The 20,704-nt window shown below is 44.4% G+C and overlaps 1 protein-coding gene across 1 annotated transcript in view; it reads right to left on the bottom strand.

The window, feature by feature from the left end:
• Srd5a2 (steroid 5 alpha-reductase 2) overlaps positions 1-19,703 on the bottom strand; it is a 37,918-nt gene extending 18,215 nt beyond the window's left edge. The window contains exon 1 of the mRNA XM_057790590.1: positions 19,423-19,703. Within this exon, the coding sequence (XP_057646573.1) occupies positions 19,423-19,703 (281 nt within the window). The remainder of the gene's footprint in view (positions 1-19,422) is intronic.
• Positions 19,704-20,704: the final 1,001 nt, after the last annotated feature.

Below are 20,704 nucleotides of genomic sequence, written 5' to 3'. Positions count from 1 at the left end.
ATTACTATCTCTAGCACCACAAAAACCATTTAAATAATCTATGTAGATAGATATTTAAACTGTGGCATGACTGACAAAAGGATATACACACTTGTTGCTTTATATCCAAGTCAAAGTTTATAGAATTAAACAGCCAGGTAGTCTCGCGGGTCCACAAATCTTACATCTTGGCTCTCTTGGCAAATACCACCAACCCTCGCCTCGGAGGACACAGAAACTTCTCTCTGCCTTTCTGAACCTGTCCACTTCATGGTCCAGTCCCTAGCCAGGTGCTGGGTCATAAGATCTCGAATTCTGTGTTGAGAGCTGCAGAGGAAAGAAGGGTTTGTTTCTAGGATCAGCTCTCTTGAAACTATAGGCTGCCTCCTGATGCCCTAGTACCCAACAGCACGTTCGGATGCAGGCCGCTAAGGAACCCTCTTTCCATTCAATCATAACAGTGAACACACTCACTTCTATAAATAAAAATCACCACCTCGGACTCCCATGTCCTTCAAAATGCGAAAGAAATAAGCGGAGCCTGCAGCTGTGCCACCAGAGTATTTCTGCAAGTCCACTTGACTCTCTTTCCTTCTGGGCAGAGTGAAAATCAAATGGAGAAAACAAGTACTCCTTGGAGGTAATGTTCTGACTTGGTGTATTTGCCTTCTCCATAACAGATCCTGGGCAAATGTCTTGTCTGCAAGCGGAGGTGAGTCATAACTATAGGATTATCATGAAAATTAAATACAATGATTCAAGAAAAAGTATTTAACAAGATTAGTGTTGAGTACTCATTTCTCCGCAGACTCCCATTCTTGAGAGCTTCAGGGCCCTAAAGGTAGATTAAATTAAAAGTAGGTTAAGTTCTCAGGTGGAAAGGGTCTAGACGGCCAACAGAAAGTCATTTCAAAAAATAACGGTTTGGCTGCTAACAGTATAGTCTTGTCCGTATCAACAATGTCCCCAACGAGACCAAATGAATTCAAATACCCAGCTCATAATACCTTCGAAGTAAACTGTGTATCCAACCCAACTCAAGGCCTCCTGAATCAATAATCGTTGCTTCCTAACTGAAGGGACAGGTCAGAGTAGGCTGTCTACAGTAACAAAGTATCAGAAGTGCGAGATGCTAGGAGCTCCTGTTACTCAGACCACAGCACAGTTGGGGTACAGCTGTGAGGCTTTGGTGTGCAGCCATTTGGGATCAGGCTCTTCCAGGTGGTCCTAGGCGTGTAAGTGAACAAAAACAAAAGAATGTGGAAGGCTCTGTGAGTTTATTGACAATCAAATTTCGGGATAGAAGTGGTATGTATTATTCCCATCCTTGTTCCTTTGGCCCCACACAACCATAGAGAAAACTGGAAAATGTATCCCACCAGGTTTCCCAGTAAGAATTTGGTAAATATAGAGAATGGGTGGGAAGCCAGAAGTCCTAGGGAACAAATAAGACTCTCAGGATACAAATGACTTTGCTCAGGGAAGTTGGAAGCAATCCGAAACAAGATGTAGCTCAGCAAAGAAGAAAAAGATTAAAAAATAAATAAATAAAGAGAAGGGAATGAGTTAACTCACAAGACTGCAAATCAATACCAAACAGTCGAGGCAAGTTTCCCCTTCAGGTTTGTGATGGTTTATCGGCCTTACAAGAATCTAGATGCCCCCTGGAAGATGGTCCTTTGACGTGCCTGTGAGAAACTATCTTGCCGACATTAATTGATGTGGGAAGGTTAATCTTAATTGTGGTCAGGACCATTCCCTGAGCTGAGAATCCCAGACTATATAAAGGAGAGAGGGAGAGAGAGAGAGAGAGAGAGAGAGAGAGAGAGAGAGAGAGAGAGAGAGAGATCAGCACTATTAATATGAGTGCACTTGCTATTCCCAGTTTCCTGATTCTGTGCATGATGTGACTAGCTACTTCAAGCTCCTGCAGCCCTGACATCCCCACTGTGATGGACTGTACCCCGGAACTATGAGTCAGGATAAAGCAACCCCTTCTCCCTTAAATTACTTTGTCAGAGTATTTTACCTAAAACTTTTAGTATTATTTTACATATATGAATGTGTGTGTATGTATATATGTATGTGCACCATGTGCATGCAGTACCCACAGAGGCCAGAAGAGGACATTAGATACCCTAGAGCTGGAGTTATCTGTGGTTGTGAGCTGCCATGAGGGTGCTGGGAATTGAACCCAGCAACCAGTGAGTGCTCTTAGTCCCTGAACCATCTCTCCAGCCTGAATAGTGTTGTCACAGCAACAGAAGACACTAAGACAGCATCCTATGCCCTACTATACTCTATGGCTATCCCATGCTATGGGATAAAGTCTCTTTAATTCCTTCCTACACTTCTAATGTAAATTTTAATTCTTTTATGCACATTCAGATGGAGACTGATAAGTATTTTCTAAACGTACAGCTTTCTGTCATTGTTAAGTAAATGTTCAGTCTAGTGTGGGGAGGGAGACACTCTCATTGGAAAGAGTTAACTGAAATTGCAGATCCAAATTAAACCCAAACCAACTCATATTTAACTAAATCTTCTTCAAATATAAGTACTATTGCTAAGATTATCAAGCCAATGAAAGACTCTCCACTATATGAAATTTTAGACTTCACTGCCAATCAAAATAAATTCAAATTCTGCAAATATGTACAAAGCTCCCATGCATCACATTTAGCTGTTCTACGCAGCGACCCTGCATCTTCTTCTTTCACTATCCCATTTCCCTGGTTTCTTTTACAGCAAAACTCTTCCAAAGAGTGGTCCATACTTTCCATCTCTATGATGTTTTTCTCATCTATTTACCTCCTTCCCCATAAAAACAAGCCTTGGCAAGGTCACCCAATACCACATTTTCAGACCAAGATCAGATTTTCAGCCCTCTTCAAACTGGGCAAATCAGTCACTCCCATCTCATGGAAACAGTTCCAGCAAGCACACCACACTCCCTTGGTTCTTCTGCTTTGTTGATTTATCCTGATTTTAATTTGAGGGTTTCTCCTCAATCTTTTGTCCTCCAAATATTGGTATCCCAAGTCTCAGACATTTTTCTACTTTATTAACCACCCCTATCGATGTGATAACATCTCAAATATTAAATAGTGTCACTATGGTCTGATTATGTTTCACCCTTAGTCTCCATGCAACAGCATTGGAAGGTGAGGTCTTTGGGGAGGTGTGTGGGTCTTGAGGGCTCTACACTAGTGAATGGATGGACAGAGATTCCTCTAGTGAAGGGTTTATGGGAGTGGCTGCTTGTTCTCGCCTTTCTAAACTCCAACACATGAAAATACTACAAGAAGGCCCTCACCAGGTGCCAGCACCTTACTACTGAATCTCCCAGCCTCCAGAACTGAGGGCTAAAGCTCACACTCTTTCCAAATGTCCAAGTGTATAGTTCTGTCCTAGAAGTGGAAAGTAAGCGAAGACAGTCACCCACTCCGTCAATCACTCAGGCTCATAGGCAGCTCCCTGCTAGATGTTTCCCGCCATTATGTCCTGGAGAGTTCAGTTTTAACACACCCAAATGAGAGTCTGGATTCCCCAGTCACCTCAAACCCACACTTCCTCAAGACTTCCTCATCCCAGGAAATTCCTAGTTAAGTCTCCCAATTCCTGTCTAAAATTCTGTCTCCATCACTTTCCGCCTACCTCCCTCTACTTCTGGTAAATCTGTTAGCAAATTCTGTCATCTTAGAACCTTACTTCCAGAATGCAGCCCCATCTCACCTCTTTGAGCTCACATCACCACTAACACTTTGAAGGTGGGATGTTGGGGAGGATCTAGGAAAAGATAAGGAAGGGGAAATTGTAACCAGTGTATACTGCATAAAAATTATTTTCCATTTAAAAAATGCAAAATTCCTAAGGAGTGTGATGTTATCTATCGTGTTTACTATTGTACCTGTGGTACCTGGCACACAGTGAGCCTGGACTAGATGAGGAATGGACGTTGGACTGTCCCCTGTTGTAAACGGATGACATCCAGTACACAGATCTTGAAATTCTATCCCCCTGAAGATGGATCAGAACTTCCACTTACAGGATGGTGAGCCGCATGTACTTTTCACCTAGTCTTCTTGCTGTGTGTGACTAAGTTGGTGGTCATTGTTCATAGAACAAGAGTGGGAGGATTCTGAGTGGTGGCAGAAGAAAGGCGCCCAGCAAAGACTTAGAGACCTAAAGAACAAGGTGACATTGAGCTCCTCGAGTTTTCTTTTAGCCTCCTCTTTCAAGAGCTAAAGCTGATGGCACTAACAAATATGAGGAGGAACAAGCAGAGACACAAAACACAATGGGAATCCTCCCTTTCCCTCTACCCACCGTCTCCACCTCCCTCTCCTGAGACCAGGAACAAAATAGCCTGGCAAAATAGAAACTCATAGGAAATGGATGCTCTACCATAAGGGGAAAATGTATCCCCACTCCCACCCACCAACAAAATTCAGAAAAACTCCTCCACCCAACCCCTGAGCTCGGAAAAGCACTTTAAGCCCTGTCAAGTTGTCAGAGAGCATTAAGCGGGAGCCAGCACTTTAAGTGTCCCCATAGCCTCTCAGTGCAATGTGAGATTTGTGGGGAGTCTGTCCCTGGACCCTAATCCTCCTCCTGGTCCAGGGCTGTTTAGAGAAGGCTTAGTGAAGAGCAGGGCTGTTCCGCACTTGCCAACCAAACTGAGGCTGCTCACTCTTGCTCCCCAGAGTCAGGAGAGACTACTTAGGAGGAGAAAGGAAATGCAAAGTCTCCAACCAGTGGAGGACAAGTATGAACCAGAGTTCCCATCCCTGGCAACTGTAAGGAGGGGTTTCACCTTCAGGTAACCTGGACTTCTGCCCACACCAGGCAGCAATGTGGTGATGCTCCCGCATCCTTAGCTGGAACAGTGTAAGGAGACGCTAATGAAACGGAAGGCACAGCTCAGCGGATGAGTACATGCTTAGCATGCCTAAACCCTGGGCTCAGTCTCCAACATACACCAACACACACATATGCGCATGCACACACACATACACACACATATAACACATACACCAACACACACACACATACACAAACACCAACACACACATACCCCCACACACACAAACAGCACCCCTTCATGGCCTCTGCATGAGATCCCACATCCCAGGGTCCTGCCCTGTTTGAGTTCTTATCCTGTCACCCTTCGACAATGACCAGTGATATGGAAGCGTACGCAAATAAAGCCAGTCCTCCCCAAGTTGCTTTGATCACGGCGTTTCGTCGCAGCCGTAATAACCCTGACTAACACAATGGTTGAGCACACTGGCAGCTCTTGCAGAGGGTTTGGGTTTAATTCACTGAAACCACATGGAGATTCACAACCACCTGTAACTCCAGTTCTAAGGGTTCAGATTCCCTCTTCTGCAGGCACCACATGTTCAAGTGGGATACAGACATTCACACAGGCAAAGCACACATGCATGTCAAATAAAAATTTTAAATGCGCAAACAAGAATGCAGAGAAAGGAAAACTCCAAGAGTTCTTATTCACTGCCGAAGAGAGCGCAAAGTGGTGACGTCACTATGGAAGTTCCTTTAAAAAAACTAAAAATAGAACATCATATGATCCATCTATGTCACTCTTGGGAATACAGTCAGAGGAATACTACAACACATTCTACAAACTAAAGACACTAAAGACACCGCTCATCTATGTTTACTGAAACACTGTTCACTGTTGAACCAGCCTTGTGTCTGTCGGTGATGAACAAACTTTTAAAATGTAGCCCATTATATTCACAATAGAGTTTTGTTCAGGCCTGAAGAAGAACGGAAGGAATTCGGCACTCCCATGAAAGTGAACACAATTGGAGACAAAAACATTAAACAGAGGAAACCAGACTCAGAACGACAAATTATTTGCTTTCTCTCATATGTGGATCCTAGATTGTACATAGATACATACAATTCATATACATACACATACATGTATTCATGAGGGGAGCGTAGAAATTCTGTCTGCGGGGAAGAAAGAGAGCCAGAAGGAGGTAGTGAGGGGATGAGAGGGAAGAATGGGATTGAACATGGTCAGAGGACATGACATAATTAAATGAAAGGTCTTTATAAAGCGTGTCAACATGTACACTGAACACACTGATAAAAACTACAAAGAAGAACTATTACCCTAGGGTTCAGTTGCCCTGGTAAAAGGGCACAACCTTCAAAGTTTGATCCACCTCACGGTAGCTCCTTTATAGATCTATCTCCATCATTCCATTGTTTACTTAGATAAAAAAACAAAACGAAGAAGGAAAAGCATATTGAAATTTCTGAGACTTTGATGAGTGAAAGTTTCAGGCGTGTCTGTCACCAGCATTACTGGTGTCTCCCCCTCTCTGTTCCCTACTCTGTGGCCCTGTAATCACATTGTCACTCACATCTACAGAGGTACAGGAGTCATTTAAAGGAAGTTATCAGTCTTGCCTTGTCTGTACACAAATTGAGAGACATCAACATGGGACCCAAAGGTCCTTGCACATCAAGAGTGAGAGTGCATGAAGAAATAGAATTAAGGGGTTGGAGAGATTTCTCAATGATGAAGACCACTTGCTTTTCTTTTAGAGGACTCAGTATGGGTTCCCCAAACCCACATCGAGTGGTTCATGACTGCTTATAACTCCAGCTCCAGGAGAGCTGCCCCCAATCTTGTGGATTGTGTGAGTACCTGAACACACACACACACACACACACACACATTAAACAATTTTTTAAAGAAAGGAAGGGATTATAATGGAACATAACAGATACCTGGGAAAACTGATGCAGTTTAGAAAGACAAACAATAGCCTAGCCATGTCTTTAATCCCCACACTTGGGAAGCAGAGGCAGGTGAATCTCCGACTTCAAGGCCAGCCTGGTCTACAGAGAAAGTTCCAGGACAGTAAGAGTTACACAGAGAAACCCTGCCTCAAGAAGAAAGAAATAAAAAGAGGGAAGGGAAGGAAGGAAGGAGTGAGAGAGGGAGGGAAAGGAGGAAGAAACACAAACAATGGGTTAGATATGTCATAAGTATAAGCAGAGATCACACAACCCACAAGTCAGTTGGTACTGAAGATGGTCAAATTGGCAAAGATGAATTATAGACCCCTTTGGAGATACTTCTGCTTCCAGTAAATGTAGAGTAATGGGAACTAGGTTTATCCTTCAGGCTGGAAATAAGCAAGACAAATTATATGCAACAATAGAATGAATTGTTCTATTGTTATTATTATCCTGCTCTGTGATAACACACTCTCTCCAAACACTCCTTAATGGAGAGGGGGTTTGTTGAGCTACTGGTTCCAGGTCGCAGGGCATCAGAGCAAGGAAGCCACAGAAACAGCTAGCAGTAAATGTATGCACACTAGCGCTCAGATTATTTTCTTCATGTATACAATCTAGGGTCCACTGCCTAGGGAATAGTGCCACCAACAGGGGGCAGGCCTTCCCTTCTCAATAAAGGCAATCAAGGTAACACCCCTTTCTCCACTGACATGATCATAGGCCTGTCTCCTAGGCCTATGGTCTTTCCATTGACAGCGAACACTAACCATCATATATGAGGATCTCAGAGAAACAAGGAACAAATTATGTGAACCTTATAACTAACCCAGACTGCTGTTTTGAGATGACTTCTAGGATGAAGCACAAGGAAGGAGGAGGGCTCTAAGCTAAAACTACAAGATTCTTGAGTCATGAGAGCAAGACATGTATAATTGTCATTACAGAGTACTGAAGAGGGTCTTCTTCAAGTATTCAGTGATGCTAACTGGTGAATTTGTGGAAGAGTTGCCCAAAGATTAAGAACAGTACCCAGCACTTACTTTTGACCAGGGATAGGGTCCATGTTCACCAGCCAGATAGAAAACTCATGATCCTTGAGACACTGGTAGAATACTCTTTGTTTTAGAGAAGACTAATCAACGCTAGCAGGGCCAGCACTCTTCTGGAACCACACATAACACATGCAATCAAGACCTAAAATGACTAAATGGTTTCCAGAGAACTTAGTTGCATCCTAGAAAGAAGATCAAGAATATTTACAGAAATGTAGCTGGGCGGTTGTGGCACATGCCTTTAATCCCAGCACTCGGGAGGCAGAGGCAGTTGGATCTCCATGAGTTCGAGGCCAGCCTGGTCTACAGAGCTAGTTCCAGGACAGGCTCCAAAGCTACAGAAAAACCCTATCTCAAAAAACCAAAGAGAGGGAGAGAGAGAGAAATGAAAAGATTTCTAACCTCAACACCACAATTTCTTCTTTTTGTTGATGTATCGGTCTTTTGAGACTGGGTCTTGCTATACACAGAGTCAATTCTGGCCTGGATCTTCATATGTAGCTGAGGCTGGCTCAAACTCATAATCCTCCTGCTTCAGTATCCCAAGTGTCAGGATGATGGCAATTTATCATCCCGTATGACTTTAATGAGCCACAATTTCTGACCATCTAATGCATGCAAAAATGTGGGGAAATGTGCTCATAACTGGAATAATAATAAACAAAGTGATAAAGAAAGACAGAAGAGTCAGGAAGTGTCTCAGTGAGTTGAGGAACTTGCCACCGAGCCTGATGACCTGGGTCCCATCCCTGGGACCCATATGGTGGAGGAAAGAAACTGCTCCCACAAGCCATCCTCTGACTTCCACACACATGCATTCACAGAGAGAGAAAGAAAGCTAAAAAGGAAATGTCGCAGGCATGAGAAAAGCAATGACATTCAAATGGCTATTATAACTACATTCCATGTGTTCTTGAAATTAAGCCAAGCCACAAAAGATTTTCTAAAAATTCAAACTTCTATGGATGAAAACTACAGTTGGGAGGGGAAAGGTCTATTTGGCTTATAGTTTATAGTCTATCAAGGGAAGCCAAGACAAGAACTCACGGCAGGGATCTAAAACAGAAAACAATGATGGGATTACTGCTTACTGGCCTGCTTGCTCTGGCTTACTCACCTGCATTTTGTTTGCCTACCCCGCCTGGGGACGGCATTGCCCACTGTGGGCTGGACCCTCTTGCATCAGTTAACCATTTAAAAAGGCCTCACAGAACAATCTGATGGAGGCAAGTCCTCAGGTGAGGTTGCTTTTTCTCAGGTGTCTCTAGCTTTAGACTTGTAACCATGTAACCTTTTATTTTTTTCCTTTTAGGGAATCTCCTCTGAACATTTCCCTTAAGTTCAGATTTTAGTCTCTGTGTGTGTGTGTGTGTGTGTGTGTTTCTCTCTCCTCTCTCCTCTTTCTCTTCCTTCTCTCCTCTTTGTCTCTCCTCTCTCTTTCTTCTCTCTCACTCTCCTGTCTATCTCTCTCTGCACCCCCAAAAATGAATTACTTTTCCGATCCTGTTAAATGTCACCAGAATATTTTTATAGAAAACTTGAATAATTCTCAGTGACCCACAGCCATACACACAGGATTTTAAATGCTCTTTTTAAGGACAGATTTAGGTCTATTTACTATGAAACTGAATGGAACAGACTTGAAGTGTACGATCTGGTGCTTTAGGTGTGGGCATATCCATGACACCGCATCACATCAAACCCAGCCATCGCCATCGCCATCGCCACCAAGAGATCCTTCATGTCCTCTGTACCTTCAGCAAACCACAGGGCATCCCTTATGCCGCCACATGCTATTTGGATTTTATAGAACTGGAATGAGAAAGTGTGCATTCATTTGGGCTTGGTTCCTTTTTCCTAGAATTATTTTACCCTTTTTCCATACTGTAACATGTGCCAATATTCCATTCATTTTATTTCTGAGGAATAGTTTGTTATATATTTATACCACAGTTATTACTTTCGCCTACTGACTAACGTTTGTATTATTTACAGTTTAGAGCTACCAGCAAAAGAGCTATTGCAAATATCTCCACACAAGTCACTCTATGAACATGCGCTTTTACTGTGAGCAGGGTATATCCAAAAACGAAATGTCATGAAGCGAAGAGAATGTAAACACTTACTTTTTAAAATTCTTTCAATGTTTAGCTTTTGCAAACACTGTCAAAATATTTCCCAAGGAACTTATCATTTTATGTTTCAATCAACAATGTATGAGAGCTACATATGGCTACATGTTCCTTTAGCCCACTTGTTAGGTTCCTAATGATATCGTAGTTTAATATGCATTTTTCTTGCTAGCTCATGATGAGAATCTTTTCATGTTCTTATTGAGCATTCAGCTATTTTCTTGAGTAAAATATGTATCTGTGTGATTTTTCCATTAAGAAAAGATGTAAAGTCAATTATTAGAAGAGAATAATGTATTTTAGTAAGTAATACTAGAACAACTGGCTGCCCATATGCAGAAGGACTTTTGATTCATATGTTAATGCTAGAGATAGCAGTAGCTCAAAGTGGATCATAGGCCTAAATACAAAACCCAAAGCTGTACGCCTTCAAGAAGGAAGCACAAGAGAGCACCGTTTTTACCAAAGGTTGGGCAAGGGCTTCCTATGACAACAAAAGGAATGGATAAACTAGAGCAGCTGAGTTAAATGCCCTTGCTTTGCAGAAGACAGAGAGTTAAAGAAAAGGAAAAACTACAAGATGAAAGAAAAATACTTGCTAAATGCCTACCTGGAAAAATATGTGTGTTCAAGTATATAAATAACCTTGAAGTTTAATAAGAAGACAATTGAAGGGCTGGAGAGATGACTCAGCGGTTAAGAGCACAGACTGCCTGCCCTCCCAGAGGACCCGGGTTCAATTCTCAGCACTCACATGGCAGCTCACAACCATCTGTAACTCCAAGACCTGAGACCCTCACACAGACGTACAGGCAGGTAAAACACCAATGCACATAAAATAAAAATAAATAAGTTATTTTAAAAAAGACAATCGGATAGACCGCTATTTAGATTTGTTCATTAAATATGTAGCTTTGGGCATGTAAATGAGCTTCCCCGAGAGATGGGGACACAGAACAGGCAAGGCTGGAAGTGCAGAAGCGCAGCCACCTGTATTGTAAAAAGAAGACGGTAGAAGTTGAGAGGTAAAACCCTCTCCACTGAAAAGGATCTTCAGATGGTTAATAGAAGAAGAAGAAAAAAAAAAGAAAACCAGAAATACCCCATTTTATAATGAAGAGCCAGCAACATGGATCAAATATAATGGAACAGTTTTGAAAATGGCCCAGAGCCTGACTTCAGACTTTGGTAATAGGATCAATCAATAGATGCAGAGAATGTTAAGAATTAAAAAGTGGGGAGACAGTCCAAGACTGAGTGTATAGGGTGCAGGACGGTTCTAAGTCAGGGGTCACCAGATGAGCTCCTTTCATGACAGGGTATCCCATTTCTACCCACAAATCCGGAGATGCGCCATCATCGTTGGGGGCTTGCCTTCACACACCACTCCAATCCACTCACCCACCACAGCTCGACACACACTCACCGAGGAATAGCACAAGCAATAACAAAATGAGATGACCGGTGTAAATCATTAGCATAATGCCCAGAACACCCAGAGCCCAATAAATATTGGCTTCCCCTCCCCCTTCTCCCTGTTTCCATAACCAAATGGAAGGCAAATTGCACTGTTGGACCCAATTCAGAGGGTTTTAAATTTTAGAGCGCCTGTGTTGGGCTGAGGTCATTAGAGGCTTCTGGGTTGAGGACAGAAACTTCTGAAACAACTTGAGTTGGGCTGGGCTCCCCCACCGTTCTACAGAGTCGACAGCAGGGTGGAGAGAGTCCCAGGTTCCAGAAGCAAGTTGCCGCATCCTGGCAAAACTCCTAAAATAGAAAACTGGTGGATTCTGAGAAGAGGAGGAGGAGGAGGAGGAGGAGGAGGAGGAGGAGGAGGAGGAGGAAGAAGAAGAAGAAGAAGAAGAAGAAGAAGAAGAAGAAGAAGAAGAAGAAGAAGAAGAAGAAGAAGAAGAAGAAGAAGAAGAAGAAGAAGAAGAAAAGGAAGAAGGAGGAGGAGAAGGAGGAGGAGAGGGGGAGGAGAAGAAAGAAGAAGAAGAAGAAGAAGAAGAAGAAGAAGAAGAAGAAGAAGAAGAAGAAGAAGAAGAAGAAGAAGAAGAAGAAGAAGAAGAAGAAGAAGAAGAAAGGAACAAAGGAAGAAATGAAAAAAGAAAGAAAATGCATGTCCCCATCTCCAACTATCCTCAGCCCATTCCTCCTCACTGGAGGAAAAGTGATTTACTCAACAGGCCAGTGTGAGAACAGTATCTCTCAAAAAGTGCACACATTTCAGCCTTTCCATCTTCTCAGAGTAAACACACCTGAGGAAAACCTCCAGTAGTCCAGCAACATGTACGTGGCAATTTGAAGTCCCCTAAACCAGCTTTGTCTCTAGGAAAGGTGGTGTGATCTGTCTCTGTCAATTCCTCATTCTGTCTGGGAGGTAACAATGGAACAGTTTGGGGACGCCCCCTCAAAAGCCACCCACAATCTGCCCTTCTGCCCTGTCTCACGTGCACTCAAACACAGACAGGTCCCAGGGTCCCAGTGTGTCAGTGACATACCTGTGTCCCCCCTCAAACCTTTTCCCCCTCTGTTCACATTACCCCCTCATCTCTTCCTTGCTGATATTGCTACCACCCAAGTGTCCACCCGGAAACAGTGGCAAGCGTGCACTAATGGCCCTTGCCTGCTTTTCCCCTGAAGGCAAGCACCCAGAGCAGTGTAGCCCATTTTGTTTCTTGTAAGACCTGGCAAGCCCTAGGGACATTCAAGACTCTGGCAGAGGTCAGGAGTTCAAGCCCCACCCACTCCTCTTCTTTGTCATGTAACTCAGTACCCATCACCTGGACACACAGCACACATTTGGATCCCTGTTTGCTTGTTTTTGCTTGTTCTTTTTCTGTGCCCTAAGATAGATTTAACACAAGCAAGGAGTTGACCCTTTCTGCCATGTATAAAAGTTATATGGTCAAGAACTCCATGGTGTGTTTACATTTTGGTAAACAACCATACAGTCCTTCATATGTGCTTATGATGTCATCCCTTTAAAAGGGAAAACTTCAGGATGGATGCTCTCTCTGACAGGCATCCACATAAAGGACCTGGAGCCTGAGAATTCTCAGCCATGTTTGCTACCAAGTCTCTAATTAAATATAGCACATGCTTTGTAAAACATGCCCAATGCCTTGCTATAGAATTTAACCAAACTTTACCATAGACTCCCCAGGGCACTGAATGTAAATCTACACCACTCATTGTTTTCTTAAGGGTTGCTAAGCTGTTGCCCAAGGGCCAAATCTGGACCACTACCTGCTTTTGTAAACAAAGTTTTATTGGCACACAAACACAAAACACTCATTTGCTTACATAATATCTACCAATGCTGTTTTTTGCTGCATCCCGAATAGGGGGCCATTTACGGCAGAGAGAGAGAGAGAGAGAGAGAGAGAGAGAGAGAGAGAGAGAGAGACTAAATGGCTGCAAAATCTAAAATAATTACCATCTGACTTTCAAGTTTGCTGTGGCCAGGAGCACTCACCAGTAACCAGAGCACTCAAGAAGCTGAGACAGGAGAACAGTGAGTTCAGGCCTGGGTTATCTTAAGATTCTATCTTAAAAAAAGAAAGGAAAGAAAGAAAGAAAGAAAGAAAGAAAGAAAGAAAGAAAGAAAGAAAGAAAGAAAGAAAGAAAGAAAGATGTCTGCTGACTCTTACTCTAAAGTTTTTTTCAATAAATGTCAATAGATAAACATTGCATATTATGAATGCCCTCAACACATGACCAAAAGCATGTTGCTTATTTCATGTTACATGTCTAAAAGAACAGAGACCTGTCTGTTGTCACCAATGGAGACATTAATCATCACTGATTTTCAGCCAGTGAATTGTCTTAGTAATCCTGTTCCTGAATACCTGAAACATCTGCACCTCGCAGATGACAAGTGACCCACTGACCCCAGGGCCAGGAGGACTTAGGACAAAACCTCATTTTGCTGCTCAACCTCAGGTGCATGGCTTCTGTAAAATGCAGAGGTTGGAAAGGAGAGGGAGGGGTTGTGAAAGGTGGACACAGGGGACTAAGTCTTCTTAGACTAGATTTTAACCCATGTGCAAAGAGCCTTCGGGAAACCAAGGTACGGCATCAGGATAGGGTCACGGAATAGCCGTGGTTTAGTCACAGTTTCTTGCTGGAAATGAAGCCTAGTCTGAGTCCAAAGTGATATGGAAGAATTTGGGCTGCAGGAGAGTTCTTGGAGAAAGCAACAAGCACTTTCTATTAAAGCCATCCTCTTACTTCGCTGACTGGGAAATAGTTTAGCATCTCTTAGAAGTCCTAAGACTCCAGTGTGGCTCTCACAGTCCAATACCATCTAACCTGGGTTTTTTTTTTGTTTTTTGTTTTTTGTTTTTGTTTTTGTTTTTGTTTTTTTGATCTTTATTTTTGTTTTTGTTGTCTTGTTTTGTAGAGACAACGGTCTGATTCTGCAGCCCTGTCTGGCCTGAACTCCCCATAAAGACCAGGCCCTAATGGCCTCAAACACACAAAGACCCTCCAGCCCATGCCTCCCGAATGCTAGGATTAAAGGCGTTCACCGCCATATCCAGCTCTACCAACCTTCTGAGGGGAGAAGTTTTTTAAGGTCACTTTATTATTACTGATGCCACTCGCAAATCTCTAAAAAGATAGCATCTTTTTAAGTGACAGTGATGGCTGCAATGTAGGAGACCAAGTGCTCTTGGGACAGAGAATATCGGAAAAAGAATACGGACAAAGAGGGCTTCCAGGACTGGAGTGGAGGTCAGCAGGAGGTGAGATAACCGTCTGCAATCAATTCAGTGGGGTTAGGCAGCATGCTTAGGCAGCAGTCATTTCCACATGGCTAAACAATTCACCACAATAGACTCTGAAAAAAGGACATGATGTGAGCTGACCTGGCCATGCAGTTTCAGCGATAATGATTCCTAAGTGATTGCCAGCACTCCCACAATGCCGTCTGTCATCGATGGTCGAGTTCATTCCTGCATTTAACACATTTGAGGTGGGTGCCAGCTGTATACCAACACTTTTCTCTAAGAGCACAGCATGTAAAGAGATGGTACAAAAGGAGAAAACAGCTTGTCCTTGTGGGACTTGGTCTAGTGTGTTATCCTTGTGCTGAGGGAGTGGACTAAGATTTCACAACCCCCCACGGAATAGCTTGCTGCACTGAATGGTCCCCAGTGGACATTTTTTTTCTTTTTTTTTTTTTTAATTCTTTTTTAATTAAAATTTCCGCCTCCTCCCCGTTTCCCATTTCCCTCCCCCTCCTCCCACATATTGCCCCCTCCCCTATCCCCACTCCTCTTCTCCTCCCCCCAGTCCATTCCCCCTCCCTCTCGATACTGAAGAGCAGTTCAAATTCCCTGCCCTGCGGGAAGACCAAGGTCCTCCCACTTCTATCTAGGTCCAAGAAGGTGGGCATCCAAACAGGCTAAGCTCCCACAAAGCCAGTTCATGTATTAGGATCGAAACCTAGTGCCATTGTCCTTGGCTTCTCATCAGCCTTCATTGTCCCAAAAAGAGGAACATGGGATGTACTCACTCATAATTGGTTTCTAACCATAAATAAAGGACATTGAGCATATAATTTGTGATCCTAAAGAAGCTAAATAAGAACGTGAACCCAAAGAAAAACGTATAGTCATCCGTCTGGATAGGGCAAGTAGACAAGATTGCCAGGCAAAAACTGGGAACTTGAGGGTGAGGTGGCATGGAGCTAAGGGGAAATGGGGTGAGAAATGTGAGAAGGGGAGGATGGGAGGAGCTTGGGGGAATGGGATGGTTGGGATATAGGAAGGGTGGATACAGGAGCAGAGAAATATATATCCTAACTAAGGGAGCCATCTTCGGGTTGGCAAGAGACTTGACTCTAGAGGGGCTCGCAGGTGTCCAGGGAGATGTCCCCAGCTGGTACCTTGGGCAACTGAGGAGAGGGAACCTGAAATGACCCTATCCTATACTGATGAATATCTTGCATATCACCTTAGAACCTTCAGCTGGCGATGGATCGAGATAGAGGCAGAGACCCAATTTGGAGCAATGGACTGAGCTCTTAAGGTCCAAATGAGGAGCAGAAGGAGGGAGAACATGAGCAAGGAAGTCAGGACCACGAGGGGTGCACCCACCCACTGTGACAGTGGAACTGATCTATTGGGAGCCCACCAAGGCCAGCTGGACTGGGACTGAATAAGCGTGGGTTGAAACTGGACTCTCTGAACATCCCAGTGGACACTTTAAAAGAACGTGAGCCAAACCTATGCCTTTCGTCTTCCTCAGAACCAGTCCCCCATCTTATCCTCTGTTGTAGCAAGACAACCTGGTGCTGCTGACTTAATTCATTCTTGTTTCCAAGCCAATGGATCCTACATCCTCCGGGAATATTTATACCAGGAGCCTAAAGAATCTTCACAGCATTCTAATCTTTACTTTTTTCAGAGCCTCACAAATTCTAGGCAAATGCGAAGCAAAAGCTACCTTCTGAAATGAATTGGGTACCAAAAAGTGCACAGCACCTTTTCATCTAACCTATAAGTCAAATTGATTTACAGCTGTCAGAGGGTAGGTAGGTAAATCATGTCTTTTTACATGAGACTAAATCCAAAGCAGACACGGAAAAGATATGTCCAAAGAGTGTGCACTAATGCACATATCATAAAATACATAAGATACATATCATAAAATGTTAGCATACCCTGCAGGTAAAAAGGCTTGCAACATAAGCGTGACACCCCAAGTTTGGGTCTTAAGAACCCACATAAAGGCCAATGTCATACAATCTGTAATCCAGAAGTCCTACCTTAAGATGGAGATAGAGACAGAATTGTTCACAAGTTTTTGGCCCAAATAACCTGAAGAATGCATTGCAAGAAACACACACACACACAAATATTAATTTTTTGAAAGCCTTAAAATGTTATTCAAGTAGAACAAAATGTATGTATTTGATATAAGAAGGATGTGTGAAAATCTGTTAACATCTAAAAAGAATGACAGACATGTTTTGATTCATGAATTACATATTAAAAGTATATTTATATTCTTTTAAATTCCAGTTTTTGCTTTAGCAGACATGGGTTATCTTGTGTGACTAAAACAGTAACAGTGTTAAACCTATGACTTTTAAAAAAGAAAAACAGGTTTGAACAGCCTGTCACTGTGGTAAGAGCCCAAGATGGGATCCAAGCACGCAGGTATCGACTCAGAGTCTTCAGACTGCCCAGGCACTGGGGTAACTGAGCACAGTCCGCTATTGGTTCCAATTTCCCATACGCAAAATGGAGGTGATTGGAATCCCTATCTAACTGGTTGGTGTAAGGAATAGTACCTACATCACATAGAGTCTTGGGCACAGTCTAACATCTAAGAAGCGCCCAAAACAACAGCACAGGAAGGGGTCAGGAGTCTCAGAGGAAGAGTTGAAACACGGGTGGGAAGGTCCACAAATATCATATCCTGGTGACGGAGCGACAAGTCACTCAGAGCTGTGTTTTCAGGGGGCAATTACTCACAAAGATTGAATCTCTGATTCATTTAAAGTTCCTCTGAAGATGATGGACAACATGTACGTATTTGTTTTATGGGCAATTACTTCCTTGTTTGTTTTAGAGGATACTGGTCATATTTTGTTGCACAAAACACCTTTGGGGTTTAAAAAAAAAAATCTAAAAACTATCCAGGCGGTGGTGGTACACACCTTTCATCCCAACATTTGGTGGGCAGAGGCAGGAGGATCTCTATGAGTTCAAGGCCAGCCTGGTCTACAAGAGCTAGTTCCAGGAGAGGCTCCAAAGCCACAGAGAAACCCTGTCTCAAAAAAAAAAAAAAAAAAAAAAAACTGTTCATAGGATTGTCAGAAAATATTCATCATTTTTCTACATGAAACGGACTCATAAAAATTTTGTTTAGATCCAAGCTATCTCAACATTCTAGAGGCAGAGACCAGGGAATCTTCTTTGTGAGTTCCGAGCCAGTCAGAGTTACATAATAAACCCTGTCTCAAAAAACCCTGACAGGGGCGGTTAATGTTGACTGTAAGTAAATCTGAAGATAATAAATGTCCATACAGTCATATTTTCTTGTCAAATGTCTATTCCCAGCAAGCAAAATCAAATGCTTGTCTTTTATCTCCTGCACCCAACATCCTTCTTTCTGTACACCTCCATAAAATAAAGTGACAGTTACCCTGGGATCCCGTCCACAACAGGCTCTTGGAAAGTATTTATTGGACAAACATTAATGTATTCCTACTTGCCAGTACTTATCTTTACTAAATGAATGAGAATTCCGTTGACACTGCATGATCACTAAGTTTAAATTTATATGTCTGGCCCCTTCTTTCCTGGAAATGAGGTGTTCCTTAAGAGGAAACTCTTAATCTCCCACAGATTTTTTTTTAAATCTAACTTTCCTAAATCGACTTGATATGCCTCCCCCCCCCCCAGATCAGCATAGCCAGCCTTTGGCATCCTTTCCCTCCCCCGTGGTCCCTGCTGTTTAGCTGCAGGGAGTAGCTACCTGTCTTGAAAGGGGGCGGGGCTTGAACTTAAGTTGTTCAGCGGAAATGAGCTGGGAACCCCGCCAGGCACCAGCGGGGTCACTTTCCTTCCCCTCCACAACCTTTCTCAGTCTCCATTTCTTTTACTGTACAGTGGGCGTACCAAGGATATCTTGTATGTTTACAAGACAACAGACGCTAAACGGGCATCGCAGGTGCTTCTGCTATGCCCTTCCCCTGGTCGTCTCGGTTGGAGGCTGAACAATCCTTGGACTCTCAGTCTCTCTTTGATCGCCTTCCTGTCTTTCCTCCCGCGCGAGAAAGGCAAAATTCTGAACTCGGAGTTACTCATCGTGAATATTTGCGCTCTCCATTAGCTTTGGGTCGCTCACCTTTTAAGTCCTGAAGGACCTGGAAAGGTAGGCACAGCAATTGGCAGTGAGCGCGGTTTTTGCGAGGTGGGGTCTAAGCAGAAACCCACTCTATCCTGTTCTCATCTGTGAAGTCCGGGCTGAACTCTGCCCACCTCCGTCTTCAATCACACAAAGACTAAACCGATAGAAGAACTTCAGAGAGTTCCAGAGACCTCACCTCGCCAAATCCCTGAACTAATCTGACCTAGCTCTACAACAAAAAGGTGAGGGAGGTCTCGAAACTGAACAGGCACTTGGCAAGGTGAATGGTTGGAGAGGGACTCGCCCTGGCCAATAGCTCCTTTCCAGCCCCTGAGCTCCCCAGCTTTCCCAACCCACTCTGGCCGCTGCCACTTCCTCTCCAGCACTGCCGGACAGTTTGGAGTATCTGAAGGGCGTTCAAGGGACAGTGAAGGCTGCTCCTGACCCGCCGGAGCAGCCCCAACTCTGGGAAGTTCAGCCTGAAGCTGGGGGCCCGTCTGGCACTCAAAGCCCGCCTCACTCCGAGCTTCTCCCCACTGAGCATGTTACCCCTCGACGTGGAGCCCAGCCCGGCGCTGCGCTCTGCAGAGAAAAACGCTAACCTGTGGAAGTAATGTGCGGAGAAGAGACCCAGCAGCACATTCCCGGGCTGTCCGAAGAGGGAGCGGGGCTGCCAAGCGAGCATCCCTACTGACACCACGAAGGAGGGAAGCTCCTGCAGGAACCAGGCGATTCGTGCAGGCAGGAGTGAAACTCCCGACGATGCACTCTGGCTGTGTTTCCCATACCTGCCAGGTGTCCCTGAATACAGGATCAAGGACCCCAAGGTAGCCAAAGTGGCGCTACCTGCTAGCACCGGGCCCTGGTGGCACACAATCGTCATCTCGCTGTTCACAGCTGGTGGCTGCAGCACGCGTGGCGGAGAGCGCTGCCCTTTTATGGAGCATCAGACGCCACCCCGTGTCCGCCCTTCGAACCTGGGTTCCCTCCCCTTAGCCCCCCTCCATCGTGCCTCCCACCTTGGCGCAGCCCGCCATGGCTCTGCTTAGAAGCAACGCCCATTTCGCCCAGCTGGCTCTTTGGTTTGCAGCTGGGGCACAGGACCAAAGCTCTTGTGGAGTCAAAGAGTGCTGGGGGGGGGGGGCTTCCTCCGCTCGTGCCCGCCGTCTGTCTGCATCGATTTTCAACTCCGCTCCCCTTCAGGTGGCCCTAGGATGACTTGCTCCTTACCAATTCAACTTCTGGGATCAAGCAATAGCCCAGACGAAGGCACTGATGCTTCTCCATCCCTTAAGCACACCCTCTGCGCTGTCGCCAGGCAATGCCCACTACAGATCGCGATAACCAGGATTTCCACCTGCTCCAGTGGCCGATGTTTCTTCCCTCCCCTCAGTTTCTAACCAACCCCAGGTACTTCCTTGGACTTTAGACTTGGCATTCCGGTGCTTAGAAACCCTGCCTTTTCCTTTGTGCTTCTTCCTCACTCAGCATCAGTGCTAGCTCTGCCTGACCACGACCCTCCCTCAACCCCTTAAGCAGATGCCAGCCTCGAGGGTAGGGGCCCTAATTCTTCCGTGGTTTCTCTTCGCAGCTCCTTCCTTCTCCTTAGCGAGAAGTACGTCCCTCAGATGCTCTGGTTTGGTCCTGAAAATGCGCACATCGCCCCCAGTTTCCTCCGAAGCTGGCTCAAACTCTGCCGAGAGAGAGAGAGAGAGAGAGAGAGAGAGAGAGAGAGAGAGAGAGAGAGAGAGAGAGAGAGAGAGAACCTTTCCCACTTCCGAAGCGCTTGAGTGGGGTACAATAGGTTGGTGAGGATGCTCTCTGGATCGCCCAGCCTTCGCACACGGGACCGGTTCTTTTCCGCTTATGTTTGCCTTTTCTCAC

Source organism: Chionomys nivalis, chromosome 1 (genome assembly GCF_950005125.1).
Source record: "Chionomys nivalis chromosome 1, mChiNiv1.1, whole genome shotgun sequence".
In the NCBI taxonomy this organism is placed as follows: Eukaryota; Metazoa; Chordata; class Mammalia; order Rodentia; family Cricetidae; genus Chionomys; species Chionomys nivalis.
This window is presented reverse-complemented; position numbering and strand designations above follow the sequence as displayed.